The sequence below is a fragment of the Cercospora beticola genome, chromosome 5 (assembly GCF_033473495.1).
Source record: "Cercospora beticola chromosome 5, complete sequence".
Classification (NCBI taxonomy): domain Eukaryota; kingdom Fungi; phylum Ascomycota; class Dothideomycetes; order Mycosphaerellales; family Mycosphaerellaceae; genus Cercospora; species Cercospora beticola.
In genome coordinates, this window is record NC_088939.1 from 3,152,101 (window position 1) to 3,167,417 (window position 15,317).

General features: G+C 52.3%; 5 protein-coding genes across 5 annotated transcripts; 3 read left to right on the forward strand and 2 right to left on the reverse strand.

The window, feature by feature from the left end:
• Window positions 1–170: 170 nt before the first annotated feature.
• RHO25_008509 (uncharacterized protein) lies at window positions 171–4,110 on the forward strand (the record flags this gene model as incomplete). Its single annotated transcript, XM_065603065.1, has 8 exons — window positions 171–449; window positions 502–525; window positions 580–772; window positions 825–1,223; window positions 1,276–1,860; window positions 1,914–2,019; window positions 2,068–2,328; window positions 2,385–4,110. The coding sequence occupies 8 exons, from the start codon at window positions 171–173 to the stop codon at window positions 4,108–4,110; spliced, it is 3,573 nt and encodes a 1,190-aa protein (XP_065459137.1).
• Window positions 4,111–4,827: 717 nt separating this feature from the next.
• Window positions 4,828–6,974, forward strand: RHO25_008510 (uncharacterized protein; the record flags this gene model as incomplete). Its single annotated transcript, XM_065603066.1, has 10 exons — window positions 4,828–4,909; window positions 4,959–5,112; window positions 5,198–5,591; window positions 5,643–5,854; window positions 5,910–6,077; window positions 6,131–6,147; window positions 6,199–6,260; window positions 6,310–6,508; window positions 6,559–6,637; window positions 6,686–6,974. 10 exons carry the CDS (start codon window positions 4,828–4,830, stop codon window positions 6,972–6,974), a joined length of 1,656 nt encoding a protein of 551 aa, XP_065459138.1.
• Window positions 6,975–7,078: 104 nt separating this feature from the next.
• On the reverse strand, window positions 7,079–8,085 carry RHO25_008511 (uncharacterized protein; the record flags this gene model as incomplete). Its single annotated transcript, XM_023600646.2, has 3 exons — window positions 7,079–7,170; window positions 7,227–7,922; window positions 7,977–8,085. 3 exons carry the CDS (start codon window positions 8,083–8,085, stop codon window positions 7,079–7,081), a joined length of 897 nt encoding a protein of 298 aa, XP_023449725.1.
• A 938-nt stretch (window positions 8,086–9,023) lies between these two features.
• RHO25_008512 (uncharacterized protein) lies at window positions 9,024–11,639 on the reverse strand (the record flags this gene model as incomplete). The annotated part of the gene is made up of 1 exon (XM_023600647.2): window positions 9,024–11,639. The coding sequence occupies one exon, from the start codon at window positions 11,637–11,639 to the stop codon at window positions 9,024–9,026; it is 2,616 nt and encodes an 871-aa protein (XP_023448653.1).
• Window positions 11,640–13,295: 1,656 nt separating this feature from the next.
• Window positions 13,296–14,618, forward strand: RHO25_008513 (uncharacterized protein; the record flags this gene model as incomplete). The annotated part of the gene is made up of 3 exons (XM_023600648.2): window positions 13,296–13,686; window positions 13,736–14,250; window positions 14,307–14,618. The coding sequence occupies 3 exons, from the start codon at window positions 13,296–13,298 to the stop codon at window positions 14,616–14,618; spliced, it is 1,218 nt and encodes a 405-aa protein (XP_023449721.2).
• Between the last annotated feature and the right edge of the window lie 699 nt (window positions 14,619–15,317).

A 15,317-nucleotide genomic window follows, 5' to 3' on the forward strand; every position in this document is an offset into this window, starting at 1 on the left:
CGACTGCGCCTTCATGCACATCGCTGCAAGCCTCGCATAGTCGAGCGGCTGAGTACATCCTCTCGAGCCATCCGCGAGGAATGGACCGCCGACATTGCTGGATATTCATCTGTCCAGCAATGTACAATTGATCTGACGCCAGGTGGAACTGCCTAACTTAAGCGTTTACGATGTCGTCCAACGGACCCAGCTCCGGTCAAGCTTTGGCCAACATACAGAGGGCATTCGAGTCTTTCCAGCAGACCGTCAAACACGACGATGCACGCACTTTCTCATCAACAGCGCTGCACGATGTATGGAGAGCAGCAAAGGATGTCGAGTCGACCCTGGCTGCGCGGCAGAAGGCTCGGAATCTGAGCAAAATCCAGCCATTTCTGGATGGACTGGAGCACTACTCAAAGGCTATCGAAGTGCTGTGCAACGGCACTCCGTACTTACCGTGGATATGGGTGAGAGACTCCGTTTCAGAGATGGACTTTGAACATTACTGATGCCTACAAGCCTCCTATCAAGCTGTGTCTTATCGTGAGCTCTTCCTGTGCACGAACCGTGCACACTAAAACTAACATATTGTCGCAGATCGCCAGCGACAGCATCGACGCATTCGAGAAACTGATACAGGCATATGCCGACATTGGAGAAGCCTTGCCGCGCTTCGGCTTGCTCGCTGATGCCCTAAAAGGCAATCAAGACTTTCAAAACGTCCTCGCACTGTATTATTGCGATATCCTCAGCTTCCATCAGCGTGCGTATCGTTTGTTCACTCAAAATGGTGAGTTGATCTTATGAAACGGTCGACCCGAATGCAAGATAACCCCAAACAGCTTGGCAAAGATTCTTCAACACAGCATGGAAAAGATTCGACATACACTTCAGCTCTATCCTTGACGACTTGAAGAAGCATCGAAACCTAGTAGATGCAGAGGCGAATGCTCACAGTATCGCCTCTATAAGACAGATCGCAGCTACGTGCCACGATTTACGAGAGAAAGCTGCCGAAGAAGCGGCAGCTAGGGAAAAGCAACGTACCGATATGCTTCTCCCTTCTGTACTGGCGTGGCTGGACGTTGGCTCTGCGTTGGACGAGGACAAAATCCAGCGTTCATCCGAGACCTGTCACCCTGGAAGCTGTTTGTGGTTCCTGAACCACAATGCAGTAAAGCGTTGCCTTGCGCAAGGGTCGAAAAACAATAAGCTGTGGATTCACGGCAAACCTGGTTCAGGTGGGCAATGCGACTACAAATATGCGGCTGCAGCAACTGATTAATGACACAGGCAAGTCCGTGTTGAGCGTACAACTCGCTCAGGACCTCAAAAGTCAGCTGTACTCGACAGTGGTTTTCTACATGTGTGACTTTCGCATAGCCGATCGCAACACTCGCAGCACTATACTTCGACATGTTGTGGCCCAATTGATTGCACAGCACCCCGATCTTGCTGCTTTCGTGCAGGAAGAATATATGCTCAAACGACGAGAGCCGTCAGCGACCTGCTTGAAAGAGTTGATCGCAGCGCTCTCATCAAACCTCAAGTCCACTCGAATCATCATCGATGGGCTTGATGAGAGTCCGATCAAAGAACACCAGACCTTATTGAAAGATCTGTTGTCCATCGTGGATGATGTCTCGAAGACGAGCAAATGTACACTCATGCTATTCAGCAGAGGCATTCCAACGATCGATCGACTTTTGAAGAAGCAACAGCGCATTAACTTGGATGGAGAAACAGAAGCAGTCAGGGGAGCAATTCGCATGTACGTGAAGCACGAGATATCCAAGTTCATTAATGAGCAAGACTACCTGATCTTGACGAGTGTGGACATTGGAAATCTCGAAGAGAGCATCGTTGAGAAAGCGGATGGTGGGCCCCCCTATACATAAGCTTCAGACTCACGCAAGGCTTACTGTGTTCAGGAATGTTTCTGTGGGTCCGCCTTGTACTCGAGAGCTTGGAGAATATCCACAGCATGCACGAGTTGCGATCCCACGTCGAGCAACTGCCAAAAGGACTCGAAGCAGCGTGAGTACATCATGTCATTCTGAAAATTGCACGCTAAAATTGTAACAGATACGCCCGTGTCCTGCATCAATTTGATACTGATCTTACAGACGTGAAAAAGACTCAAATCAAACGCATATTTGGCTGGATTGCGTTCGCTGAGCAACCTTTGACGATACAAGAAGTTCTCAACGGTGTCGTGTATAGCACCGAGCCCTATAGCCTGGACGAATACACGGCGCTGACGCAGGCTGTCTTGGACCTCGCGAAGCCGCTTGTCGAGATCACCCCGCATGGAACTATCTCATTCGTACACTTCACCGTTAAAGAGTCCGTACTCCAACTTCGCGCGCTTTAAGCATTGGACTATTGCTAATGTAGTTCAGATACGTTCTCCACAAGGACAGTGGCCAGACCGGCCCATACCTTGATCGAACACTTGCGTTACGAAACATCGTCCTTGCTTCGTGCCTCTCACTGTGGGATAGTCTAGATCTCGTGGATCCGGCTGTCAACCAGGCCGATGCGCTGCTTCGGATACTAAAGGGACACTTCAGCCTGCAGCCTTACATCGCCAAGAATTGGCTGCTGCATTTCCAACAATTCTCCAAGTTTGCTTCAGGGGACGATGGCACGTGCGATGATCAGCTCCTAACCGCGCTGTGGCGACTAATCCATCGCCATGCCTTGTTGACGGCTGCACGCAACGTCTCCCCGCCTCCTTTACTGATTGAACTACGGCGCACAGACTTGTTGCAACGCGTACAAGAAATTCCCGACTGCTACGTACAGGTCCGATGGGTCATGGACGAGTCCTACATGCCATCAACAGATGGACGAGGGCAGCCACAGCAAGATCCAAACCATGATTTCGATGACGCGACCTCTCTGCAACCTCTATGCCTTGTCCTTGAGGCAACGCGAGTTCTGACGTCCCATATGGAAGACCTCATGAAGCCTGACGCAGCCTCGAGATACTCGGGCATCGATCCCCAGATGCTCGATAGTTTCAGGAACCTCAACGCGCCCAGAGCTCTTACTTGTCGAGTGCCAGATTGCTCTCGACGCCTTGACAGCTACCCTGATGAAGCTGCGAGAGATATCCATGAACACACACATGCTGACAGATACCTTTGCTCGGAACTGTCCTGCACGTTCAATTCCGCGATGGGCTTTGGCTCTGCTAAAGCCTTAGCAGCACATCGCAAAAGGTTCCATGGGGAGTCGCTCCCACATATACCTGTGTTTCGAAGGACCGGGATTGCGAGATCAACCTCTAGTGGCGGAAGACAAGCCGCTTTGAGAGGTGGAGCCCTACAGGTGCAGGTGACTCCAGACTTGCAAGTACAGCACATGCAGCAAGCAGACGCTGCTCGGCAGCAGGGACGTCAGAATTCTGTGGTCCAACAAACGGATCTGCAGTCAATCCACTCCAACCTGATGACCCCAGGCTGGCGCCAAGATGACAACCCCAAATTGCCTACCGGTCTTGAAAGGGATCGATTGCCGGCATCTTATTCCGATCGCCAAATCTACATGAGTCCGCCTAAGTTCAGTAATGGCTTCGCGCCTCCCTCGCGTGCGTCATTAGTGGAAAGGAGTTTGGAAAGGAGAGACCCATTTAACCAGGAGTCTGTGCCTCCTAATGGCGGCCTCGAGGAGTTCGAAGCGATAGAAAAATATCAATTCCCGGCATTGTATCCCGACGACCAGATTTCCAATAACGAACGGGCTGACTACATAAGTCCACCCGAGATCAATATTGACTTCGCGCCTCCCTCGCGTGCGTCATCAGTGGAAAGGAGTTTGGAAAGGAGAGACCCATTTGACCAGGAGTCTGTGCCTCCTAATAGCGGCCTCGAGGAGTTCGAAGCGATAGAAAAATATCAATTCCCGGTATCGTATCCCGACGACCAGATTTCCAATAACGAACGGGCTGACTACATGAGTCCACCCGAGATCAATATTGACTTCGCGCCTCCCTCGCGTGCGTCATCAGTGGAAAGGAGCTTGGAAAGGAGAGACCTATTTGACCAGGAGTCTTTCACTGAATTGCGTGTGCCTCCTAATGGCGTTCGTAACATAGCACAACAAGCACGGTCACAATCGTAGGCGATCAATTCATATCAAAAGGACCTTCTCAACGAGCGACCATACTCGCAACAAAACTCGGGCCGGCAAGGCCTCCCGACACCACAACAGGTTCAAGAAGCGGACAGGGAATCGTTCGCGGATGCTTTGGAGCGGAGTCGAAGAGTTGAAAAATGGAATACAGCTCAATCAGGGCAAGAGACAGACCCGGACCCCAGGGGCCCAGGCCCATATGGCAGGACGCCTCCAAGGATCCAATCTACGGGTTACTAGCAAAACAAACTCAAGTTGAGCGTGAAAGGCAGCGAGAGCTTCAAAGGCAACGTGCCCAGGCTCGAGCCAGGGCGATCAGTGAACCGACAATCCTGCATCCATGAGCCACTGTGCACCGGTTGTAGTGTTGAACAGCGATTCGTGCATGTAATAATGATGGACGAATGTCTTGGCAAATTGCGAGCTCATCTCGCTAGTCAACTTGACAGTGGCATTTCCCCGCTGCTCTTCAGCCTCCAACATGTAACCTGTCGCCAGTACAGCAACATCGAGCACGTGCCCATATCGTCGGATTCTGTCGCTACGATGAACACGCATTCTTCGGAACATGACAAAGGAACAATGAGAGAAGCAGAACAAGATCGTCCGGATTCGGCACTCGTTAACCCCATGATGAGACCGCAGTACTCAAGCTCAGCACTCACGCTTGCAAAGTACACCGCACGAGTACCTTAGCTCAACGAAATGGCCACTTTTGGAGCACAAAGTTTTGCCCACTTCATGGCAGCCATTGAGCAACGAGGCTTTGAATGGCAAAACCAAAACTGTAAGTACAATGGGGGCGGATACTTGAGACCCATCCTGACCGCTTCAAGACATTTTTCCGGTGGCAATGGCGACATGGATCAATTTCTGGAATACTCGGTTGGCTGGTCGCAGGGCGGGGCACGACGCTTTGAACGCCATCCAAACGTACGAGCGAGTTCGTGGGAAAGCTGAAAGTGACAACGTGGCACGGGAGAACCATGCGTAAGTGAGGTTGCTGCGGAATAGCTTGAAGCTGGGAGGAGCTTATCTCTCAAATACTATGCGCTGACCCAAATGGTTGTGGTAGGACCGAAACAGCAGCTGCAAATGGCACTGTGACCGATGCACATGTGCGTGAGTTGTTCAGGGACCATCATAAACATTGTCGCAAAGTCATCTCAAGTCAGAATGCCCTCATCGATTCTGTGGAGAGACTGCGAATTTGCCTCGCAAACCATGTTTTGAACGCGCATTTCGACCTCTGGATCACTAGGACGCGGCTCACTGCCGAGAACACACTCAAAGAGGCTCAAAAGACGCTCACGACAATTGTTGATAGCTTGCGGGATGAATTCAGGAAGGATAAAATTAACGAAGAGTTATTTCCCGACGGACAGTGGAGTTGCGTACAAGTTTTCACCAGCGGGATTAATACAACAGGTCTCTGGGTCCGACATACTCCTACTAACATGATCGTAGATGTGAGTACTGCAGAGCTGTCAGGCCAAATCGAGTTGCTTACATTGGTACAGCGCGTCGTCCGAAAAGTCGAGTACAAAACGCAGACAGCGTGGGATGACGACAAATGGTGGCATAACGCCGTGAATAATAATGGAGAGGTCGAACAGGTTTCAAACGAAGCATATTTCACTAAAAAGTGTGGCGAGGCAGAACCATCTGTTTATTTTGTTCGTCTCCGAGAGTGGAATATCGACGAAAAGTTCCGCGAGATCAACATTTACACGTAAGTGTGGTGGCTAGCATGCATACTTGCATTCTTTCACTGACTATTTTGGCAGCCACTACTGCGGCCTGGGCGATTTGCATGGCCTATGCAAGAAGCATCAGGAAACTTGGCTTCCAATGCCCGAGTCTTGGTTGAGATATCTATTCCTACAACTCGCCGAGGCCTGCATCATCATGGAAGAAGGCCCTATAGACGATGACTGGCCTGAAGAGGTTGTGCAGTGAGTAGCAGAACAAACCTCTTTTTCTCGCTATGTACTGACCTTTTTGCTAGTCGAGACATCAAACCAGGTTCGTAGAACTTCATCGACAGCTGTATGTACCGCTGACAGATTGATGCAGCCAACATCTTCCTCGAGCCAAACACCTCGGGCAGGTTCCCTGCATATCCTCTGCCCCGAATCGTCTGTATGTCCTAAGAGCCTGTTGAAGCTACTTACTAACTTGGCCAAGGCTGACTTTGGGCTTGCCATCGGGACTTCAAAGGACGCTCAAGATGATCCTTTCCTGTTCGCAGAGCAGCATGCAGGAACACCATGGTTCCGTGCCCCGGAACAAATCAACAGCACAGTTCTCATCGATTCGCCCACAAAGTATCAAAAATGGGAAGTAGGCAATGACGAACAGATCTTGAGTCGGTCAAATATCTACGGTGAGTCCGCATAGCTGGAAGTCGGTGACATTTTGCTAATTAGTGAGCAGGTATTGGAATGACCATGTATTGGCTGGTCCGAAAGACTGGCATGGATCTCAGACATTGTCCGTTCGATGGTCCAGACGAGTAAGTCAAGAGCGAAGCATCTCACACTCCTCAGCTGACACCTTGCAGCCAACGCAAAATAAAATCCTATCACGAGTGCTACAGCAAAGGGCTCATCAAGCTCATTGAGGCATGTATTCAGAAATTGCCAACTGAACGTATTGGGCCAAGAGAGCTGCGATCTGGACTCGCAGAGCTGATGTCGGCAAATAATTACGAAGCCAACGCCTACGAAGGAAACCAGCCTCAGACCTTAGCTACATCGTGGAAAGACCTCCATCACTTGCCATCGCCGGAGAACTACCGCGTCGGCTTCGCTCATCACGATCTGGCTGACATCTTTGCTCGACGAGCTTGAGTTCTGGGGACGGAGAGGCATCGATAAAAAATTCATAAATTTGATAGCATGTCAATGCATTTGAAACTCTCATACGAGGCTTACATGAACGAAGAACTATCACTTTAGAGGCCACAGCCTACAACATTGATACCAGGGTAGAAGATATGAGCAGCGTTGATACCAGCAACTCCGATTCCAAGTTGCGAGTTGTTGCCTGGAAACAAGTCAGTACCACAGCATTCGACACTAGAGTTTAATCCAATCACTCACAATCGCTCGGCTCCTGTCCGTAGCATCGGAAAGTCGTCGCAGGACCATCAGCTCCCTTCTGGAACCAATACTCACTCCTTGAGTGCCTGTAGCCTTGCAGAGGACCGAGAACTTGCGGCACGCCATCATCAGCGTGCGTCACACGATAATATGGTCCTTGATTGTCGTCAGTATTCCCGGAAAGTCCGTCAACATAATCCGCCCAAGCCTGGTTTCCTGTTCTGAATTCTCCGTACGAATACGCAGCAGAGATATCGTATCCCTGACTCTTCAAGCTCGCATACGCGAATTTTGTCAAAGCTCCGCCGAGAGAATGACCCACGAGGAAAAGTTCATAGTTAGGATACGCAGTGAGAGCTTCGTCCAAGACTCTTTGAGCTTCAGGTTGAATAGCATTCCAGGATTTCAAAACTCCTTGGTGGACTTTACACTCGGGACAATTGACTCCTGCGATTGTGGCTGGGACTTGTTGTGCCGAGAGGTCGGTGACGAAATCTTGGAGAGATGCAGTGCCGGGAAAAGCCATGATGAGTTGCTTTCTGGCATCATCGCGGAAGAGAGTCATTTCGGTCGTTGGGTCTGCGTTGGCGAAGCCTTGGACGACTGTTCCCTCGGGTGGATTCTTGCATGGTGCTGTTGTGTATGTCGAAGCGTAGCGGCCGTAGAAGATGAGGGTGTCATATAGAGATTGTGAGACTGTGTCGATATCAGTATATCTCTTATTGAACTCTACGACAGCAAGTTACATACCTGTTGTCCTTGGCCTTGTGGGTGGAAATAGAACATTGCCAACAATCGGTGATGCGTTCACTGCGACGATGGACAGCCCAAGGGCAGCGAGACCAGTACCGAAACGCATGTTGGAATTCGGATAACAGTTGAGCTGGCCATTTTGCAAGAACGGCGCATCGCTACTGCTATTATGTCTTGTCCGTAGTGAGCAAAAGTGCCTCGGACGCCAAAGAATAGGCAGGGAAGGAGCGCTGATCTCTTGCCGAAGGAGCCAATTGAAGCAATAGTGCAGCGCCTTACCCGCTAGCCAAGCATCACGATGTGGGTGCCACCGACGACAGACGATGTGAACATGTCGCAAAAACTCTCCAGTCCGGACTTCGTTGTGATCGCGCTGCTACTTATCGTCAGAAAGGACCAACAGGGTTTCTTCTGTCACTTTACACATTCTCCAGTCGGCCGTCCACATCTTCTTCGAATTTCCCCTTGAGAGAGCATAATAGTAGAGGTAGATCTTTTACGATATCCGATGCTAGCCCGCTGGCACCTTCCATCACTCCAAACCAAGAAGGGATAGTGCCACGCGAACTTTCTCCAGGCATTCCGTCAAGTCTAATGCACACTTCGTATTTCTCTCCAGGTTGTACGAGGTCCAAATCAAATCATTCGCGGCGATAGCGAGACCGAGGGTGTTGACACTCGTCGATGGGATCTATCCGCTATTGTCAGTTGTGCTGAACTTGTGCTGAAACCACTTATTCTTCATCAGCGTAGCGAAGTGGTGCAGCGTTCTCAGTAGGCGCGAGCAGGTGAGACGAGAAGGCCGAAAAGATGCTTCCACAAGCTTTCTTCATATCTATGCTTTTCTCTCCCTGTAGCGCGGACCGTCATCATGGTACTAATAGGAACCAGCTGTGTATCTCAGGAGTCTTCATACCGCGCTTCCAGAACGCCCTTCGCCCGCCATGCGATGCCCTATGCAAAATCTCAAACAGAAGCTGTGCATCCAATTGTCGTGAAACGCTATCATTGAACCCCAGCAGCAGACCCAGCAGTCCAGGTTCTTCATGAGACCACAGTCTTTGAACTCAGAGCTTCCAGAAAGCCTGAAAAATCCTCCTTCTTCACCTCCACGACGCTGTGCTCGAAAGAATCGATTCGGACTCTGGCGCCTGTTTGCTCGACCACTTCTTGGAAGGCTTGACCAAAACGATTGGTAGGCCCGGTCTTCTTTCGACCCGCTGAGACTTCTTCGTCATCGGAGTCAGCGTCAGAGTCAGAGTCCTCGTCTTCAGTCTCGGGCTCGCTCTCAGAGTCCTCCTCATCATCTGAATCCAGACCGTTGGCGGCATTGCGCTCTCGTCGCAGATGCCTACGCTCCTCCCGCTTCCTCGCGGCTTCCGCACGCTTTGCCACCCGCTCAGCCTCTTTTCGCTTCTTCTTCTCTTCGCGTTCTTTGATCTCGGCTTTTGATCGGATCTTCTTGCCGCTGCCGTTCCAACCCGGTCCACCGCCGATTCCGACTACAACGTAAACGGATCGGCTCTCGTCAAGAGCACCAAGCACAAGTGCTTCGTCCTTTCCCTTGCGAGCTTTCTTTCCGGCTTCGGCTTCGAGTACAGCAACGGCCTCGGCAACCCAACTTGCCAGTCGCACGAGAGCGCCGGGATGGGTGAATACATGCAAGTCTGATCCTTCACGAACGACGCCGATACGGAAGGAGCGGAGATGCCGGAGGACTTTCTTGCTGATGAGGTAGGACCCGACGCGAAGTATAGCTCTGTACAGATCCTGCGCAGCGGGTATGCTCTTTTGCAAGGTCTTAAGTCCGACGCGTGGCTCTAGAGCATCGTAGGCGCGATAGAAGCGTTGGCTGACGTAGTCAGGCACATCCGAGGAATCGTGAAAGGACGAGTCCATGCCGTCGTCTGAGCTGTGCGGAGGCGTAGGTAAGTTGCGCATTCGAGCATTGTAGTTGAAGTCCGTGCTGGGCCTGTTGTCGAATTTCAGGTCTGGGAAGATCGAGTGATCGGTGCCGACCTCAAGTATCGCGCCAACCACAATCGCAACGTCTTCTGCTGACAGCGTGCCTGCCCACCCCCACGATCGAACGAAACCCCAGTTCTCCATACCGCGAGGACCGTCATCACCAGGGACAAGACCTTCCAGGTTGTATTGTGCGGCCCACCTGAGAATGCGTTTGCGAAGCGTCTGCTTGACATCCGTATTCATATGGAGGTAGCCTTGTCCTGCCTCGGCTAGGCTGATGCCCATCTTGGCTAACAGTTTGTGCAAGCGCTTCATCCCTTGATCGCTCCACAGGTGCAGACGGGTAGCAAGGTAGGGGGAGTGACGCATGGCATCATATAAACTCCAGTGGCGAATGAGGAGAAAGCGCGGTTCGGGCGAGAGACGAATGCTGTTGTCGGTAGGACTGCGTGCCGTCGTGGGAATGGTGGCCTCCGCGCTTTGCGATTTGAGAAGCTCTGACTCCGGGATAGGATTGAGACGCCGCGCTTCGTCTTGAAGGACTATGCGCATATAATTGATTCGAGGTCCGGCTCCGGATGGTGACAGAAGCATGGCACTAATGCCAACGATTGCCAACCAGAGCAACTCATTCTCTTCTCGGCCGAGCTCCGATGCGAGAGAATACATGATGCTGCTCACAGGTTCGGCTCCACTCGTGCCTATATCGTAGTACCTGTCAAGTGTACCCTCGTGCTTTCGTCTCAACCGAAGCAATTGTTTCATCTTCTGCTTCTCATTCGGCTCTTTCGACTTGGGTGGAGAAGACGGCATGTTCTGGGGGGTGGACGCAATGTCTAGCTGACCTGAAAGTGGATTGCCGCCGGGTGACGATGGTATTGGTATGGATGTACTCGAGTTGCTTCGTCGTCGGCGTCGCGGTCGTCCATCTTCGCCATCAGTATCTGAGAGGTAGTCATCCTCGTCCTCGGAGTCGGATCCACGCTTTCGCTTCTGGCCCGTGCTCGAATCTCCCTCTTCGTCCTGCTGTTCCTCGTCGTCGTCATCCTCATCGTCGGCCACAAGGGCGATGTCATCCTCCGTTATCTCGGGCATTTCTTGTAACGCGAAGTATGCTTCCTTCTCAGCCTGTAATAGCTCCTCAAGATCGCCATCATCGAAGACGATCACGCCCCCCATGCCGGGTTTGTAGCTTGGACTGATTCGACCTTGCTGCACACCTGGCCGCTGCACAGTAACGCCGTCGACTTCGGGGACTGCGGAAGACACACCAAACACGTTCTCCAGATTCCACGGCCGATGAGAATCAACGACCCAGATCTCGACGCCATGATTCTGCATGCCACCCTCGACGATATCACCATTCTCGGTCCGGCCATCGAGCCCCAAGAGTTCCTCTAGAGCCACAGCACCTCCCAGGCCGAGGCATACCACTGTCCCGCCATCACCGCCCCGTTGTCGCGTTAGTGGTAGCACGAGGTCCTGCCCAAACTTTTGCAAATCGGCATATCCAGAAACAGGCTGGATCTTGTGCGGTATGAAGTCGCGTTTGAAGAGACTAACGAGGATTCGTGTGGCACATATGCTATCGACGGAAAGTGCAGTCAGGATCTGTACGGGAGACGAGGAAGGATGGGTGGTCTTGAGAAGGTTGCTGTAAAGGCGCGTGATGTCGGTTCGTGGGAGATACATGATCGGCTACAACGCGCAGGCCAGACTGTATGGGCTGGCTACCGGACGTTCCGAGTGTCGCGTTTTCGTCCAGGCATTGGCGGTGTTGCCGTCGTGATCTATAGCGAAGTGTATATGGACGCGTCGGGTTGACGGTCGTGGCAGCTCAATTGCACGAGGCGTGTATGCGATATATAGATCCTCGACAGTCCAGTGTAGTTGTACTGACGTGGGCAAGATGTCTGCTGGGCAGGTGGTGGCAGCGGTGTTTGGTGGTGTTGGTGGTGCTGTGGTGCATTGACAGATTGCTGAGTGCTGTTGTTCAGAGTCCCACACACGCGACGTGCCTCCAGACGCGCCGCGCTCCAACCCAGACCCAGACGGGATGAAGTCACCGATCCCGATCCCATGTTCCTCAGGCACCCACACCCAGCAACGTTTCACCTCACGACTTCAGCTCTTTCACAAGACATACCACATCGCAACACGCCCCGCCGCATCGGCATCGCCCTCGGCCAGCTCGTACATGACACGGCGCGGCATCTCTGCCGAGAACGTCGGCGGGCAGCGGCTCTCACAAGCCAGACTGATGTCACGATGCCGATGAAGAGGTTGCTCGTGGACACGACTCGTACACCCAGCGGCCGCGGCGATCTTGACGTCCTCGCGCTTCCTACCGCCAGCCATGACGACGCCAGACAGCAGCGCGGCGCGCAGCAGCAGAGAAGTGCTCAGTCTGCTGCTGCATGGCATCGCATTGCGTGCAACAGCGTGTCAAACATGTTCACGACGCCGCCAAGTGCACGTTCCCGGTCGTCGAGGAGAATGGGCGGCGCGCAAGCTAGGATACCCAAGCTCGCCCGCTGACCTCACCTCTTCCATCGCATCGAAGTGCTGACTCTGCAGACTTCAGCCTTCGCACGCCAATGCTGTCCAGCTCTCGTCAATGGCATCAGTGCGGTGCGTGGGTGCCCAAGCACTTATGCTGCGCAGAGGAGCATCAGCTCATCCAGCCCGGGCACATGCAGACCAGTGCGCACCTCTATGCAAGTCACGACTCACAGATCACCTCTTCTGGTCGCTCGTCCCCGCGTCCCCGTGCGGGAGGCTAAAGCTAATGGCACGCTCTGTCGTTCGTGGTTGGTTTCGCGCGACCCCATTGAGCAGCTACGCTCTGTTTTCTACGCCAGCGACTCGTTCCTGGATGTGGTCGTCCCTATGCTCCTGCCACCTCCCGTCAGCGGCGCTTGTCTGCTCTGATCTGACAGTGTGCGCCGCTTGTACCTGCAGCACTGCTCCCGATCTCTATCGACCGATGACGCTTTTTAGCACCGATCTCTACGACCAGCTCGCATTCACCTCGTCCTCGAGCTGACTCGACCCTCAGGTTTGTATGGCAATGGATCTACAAATCACCAGATCTGTGGTTGATAGCTTCATTAGCCATGACCCGAGAGGCTGGAGAAGCAAAGCAGCCAACAGGGAGCTCTTTAGATATTAAAGGCAGGTCCTTTCAAACAAGCCTTCCTTCTCTATCTCTCCCTTAGCAGTATACCTTGTTCATAACTCCTTCGCCGCGGCGAGGTTGTTTCTTTTTCCACCCCAGGGACCCATCCGCCTTGTATGTTGGAGCCAGTATCCATACCTCCCTCACCAGCAGGCACTCAACTCAACAACATGGCAACCGCGACAAAGCAGCAGCAGGACCTCGACGCTCTGCGCAATGCTGCCGTCCGTGACCAGCAGCAGACACCACGTGGTGTTCTGAACCACTCCAGCTCAGGAGAATGGTCAGACAAGGACGGCAAGGACAGCATGTCCTCTCCGGGCATGCCACCACATCACGAATTGAATCGATCAGAGTCCATTGGCTCGTCCGCCAGAATGGAACAACCTGCATCATCAACTTTGCAAACTCCACGTGCCTGGATGGGTCTTGCCCCGATGGCGACTGTCGATGAGGAGCTCGACCACGCTGAGCACAACCACTTCTTCTGGTCAAAGGTCAAGATCGCCTTCAAGGAGCCTTTCGCCGAGTTCTGGGGCACTTTCGTCCTCGTCCTGTTTGGTAAATACCACTTTGCTGTTTCGTTCAATCTATCCGCTAACCAATACAGGTACTGGTTCAATCGCGCAGACACTGCTCACCGCAAACGACACATCCGCTCCCGGTGCCGACGGATTTGGTTCCTGGGTGACCATCACTTGGGGCTGGGGTATTGGTTTGATGTTGGGTATTTACATCGCCGGTGACTCTGGCGCTTTCCTGAACCCTGCCGTCTGCCTCGCTTCTTGCATGTTCCGCAAGCTCCCATGGCGACGTCTGCCCATGTACTGGTTAGCTGAGTTTAGCGGTGCCTTCGCCGCTGCCGCCGTCGTCTATGGCAACTACATCGGCTTGATCAACGCCTACGAGAGCGGTGCCCGCAGCGTCGCTCCATCTGAGACTGCCACCGCCGGAATCTTCGCCACCTACCCAAGTCCAAGCATTAGCACAACGAGCGCGTTTTTCGATCAATTCATCGGCTCTGCACTCTTGGTTTTCATCATCTTCGCCCTTCAGGATGATTCGAACAAGGGCAAGTTTGTGGCTTCTGGTGCATGGTTCCCACTCTGTCTCTTCTTCACCCTGGTAAGTTTCATGAGCTTGCCTGCCACACTGCCGCACAAATACTGACAATCTTTCAGACTGGTATTGGTATCGCATTCGGTGCTCAGACCGGTTTCGCCATCAACCCAGCCCGTGACTTGGGCCCACGTCTCCTCACCGCAGCTGTCGGCTACGGTCGCGATGTCTGGAGTGCGGGAGACTACTACTTCTGGATTCCAATCGTCGCTCCATTCGTTGGCTGCCCCGTCGGTGGCTTCCTCTACGATGCATTTGTCTACACTGGCGAGACCCCAGTCAACACTCCATGGTTCGGCCTCAAGCAACTGTTCACCCCACACAAGATGGTACAGAACCGCCTTGAGCGCCAAAAGGCTGAGGGTATGGTCTAAGCGACTTACGGAACCTCTTTGTGCCTTTTTGGTTGATTAGAACGAGAGAACAGTACGGCGGCAATCGCCGGTACATCAAAGCAAGAAAGCAAAACTGCTGTCACGGGGTGGAACAGGAACCCTCGTCGCGGCGCATCAAGAGGGTTATGCACAGGACTTCTTGATGTGATATGAATCCGGATTGGAATGGACAGGAAAGAAAAAGATACTTTCTGTACTCTAACATGACACTTGTATATTAGTTACGGCTGTATGGTTTAATGAGACCCAAAAATCAAATGAAAAATTGCACATTTTCATAATCTTCCGACACATTGTGGTTGTCCCTTCGTGAGTCAGTATGTCAATGCTTTTAGACTGTCACGTTCTCCACGCTGTCATGGCTCGTTCTTGCTTCCACGCTGAAACAATAGTGGAGGAACGATTGCTGTTTTTGGCTTGTCTCGTGAAGTTTGAAAATAGCTTCGAGAACATCGACGATATATATGACGAATTTTCACAATATGCAATTTATTACCTTTTCATCACATTCTTGAGTTTGTCTGTCGTACATTTGTTCGACTCAGGCTGTGATGCTCTGTGGCATAGACAGAGAAGCATGCCGGACCACGGCTCATCTTCTTGCCGTCACGATTGATACACACACGTCCGTGCTGCCAGCTTCAGTTGCTGTGAGCAAATGCTGATGTGTGTACATGT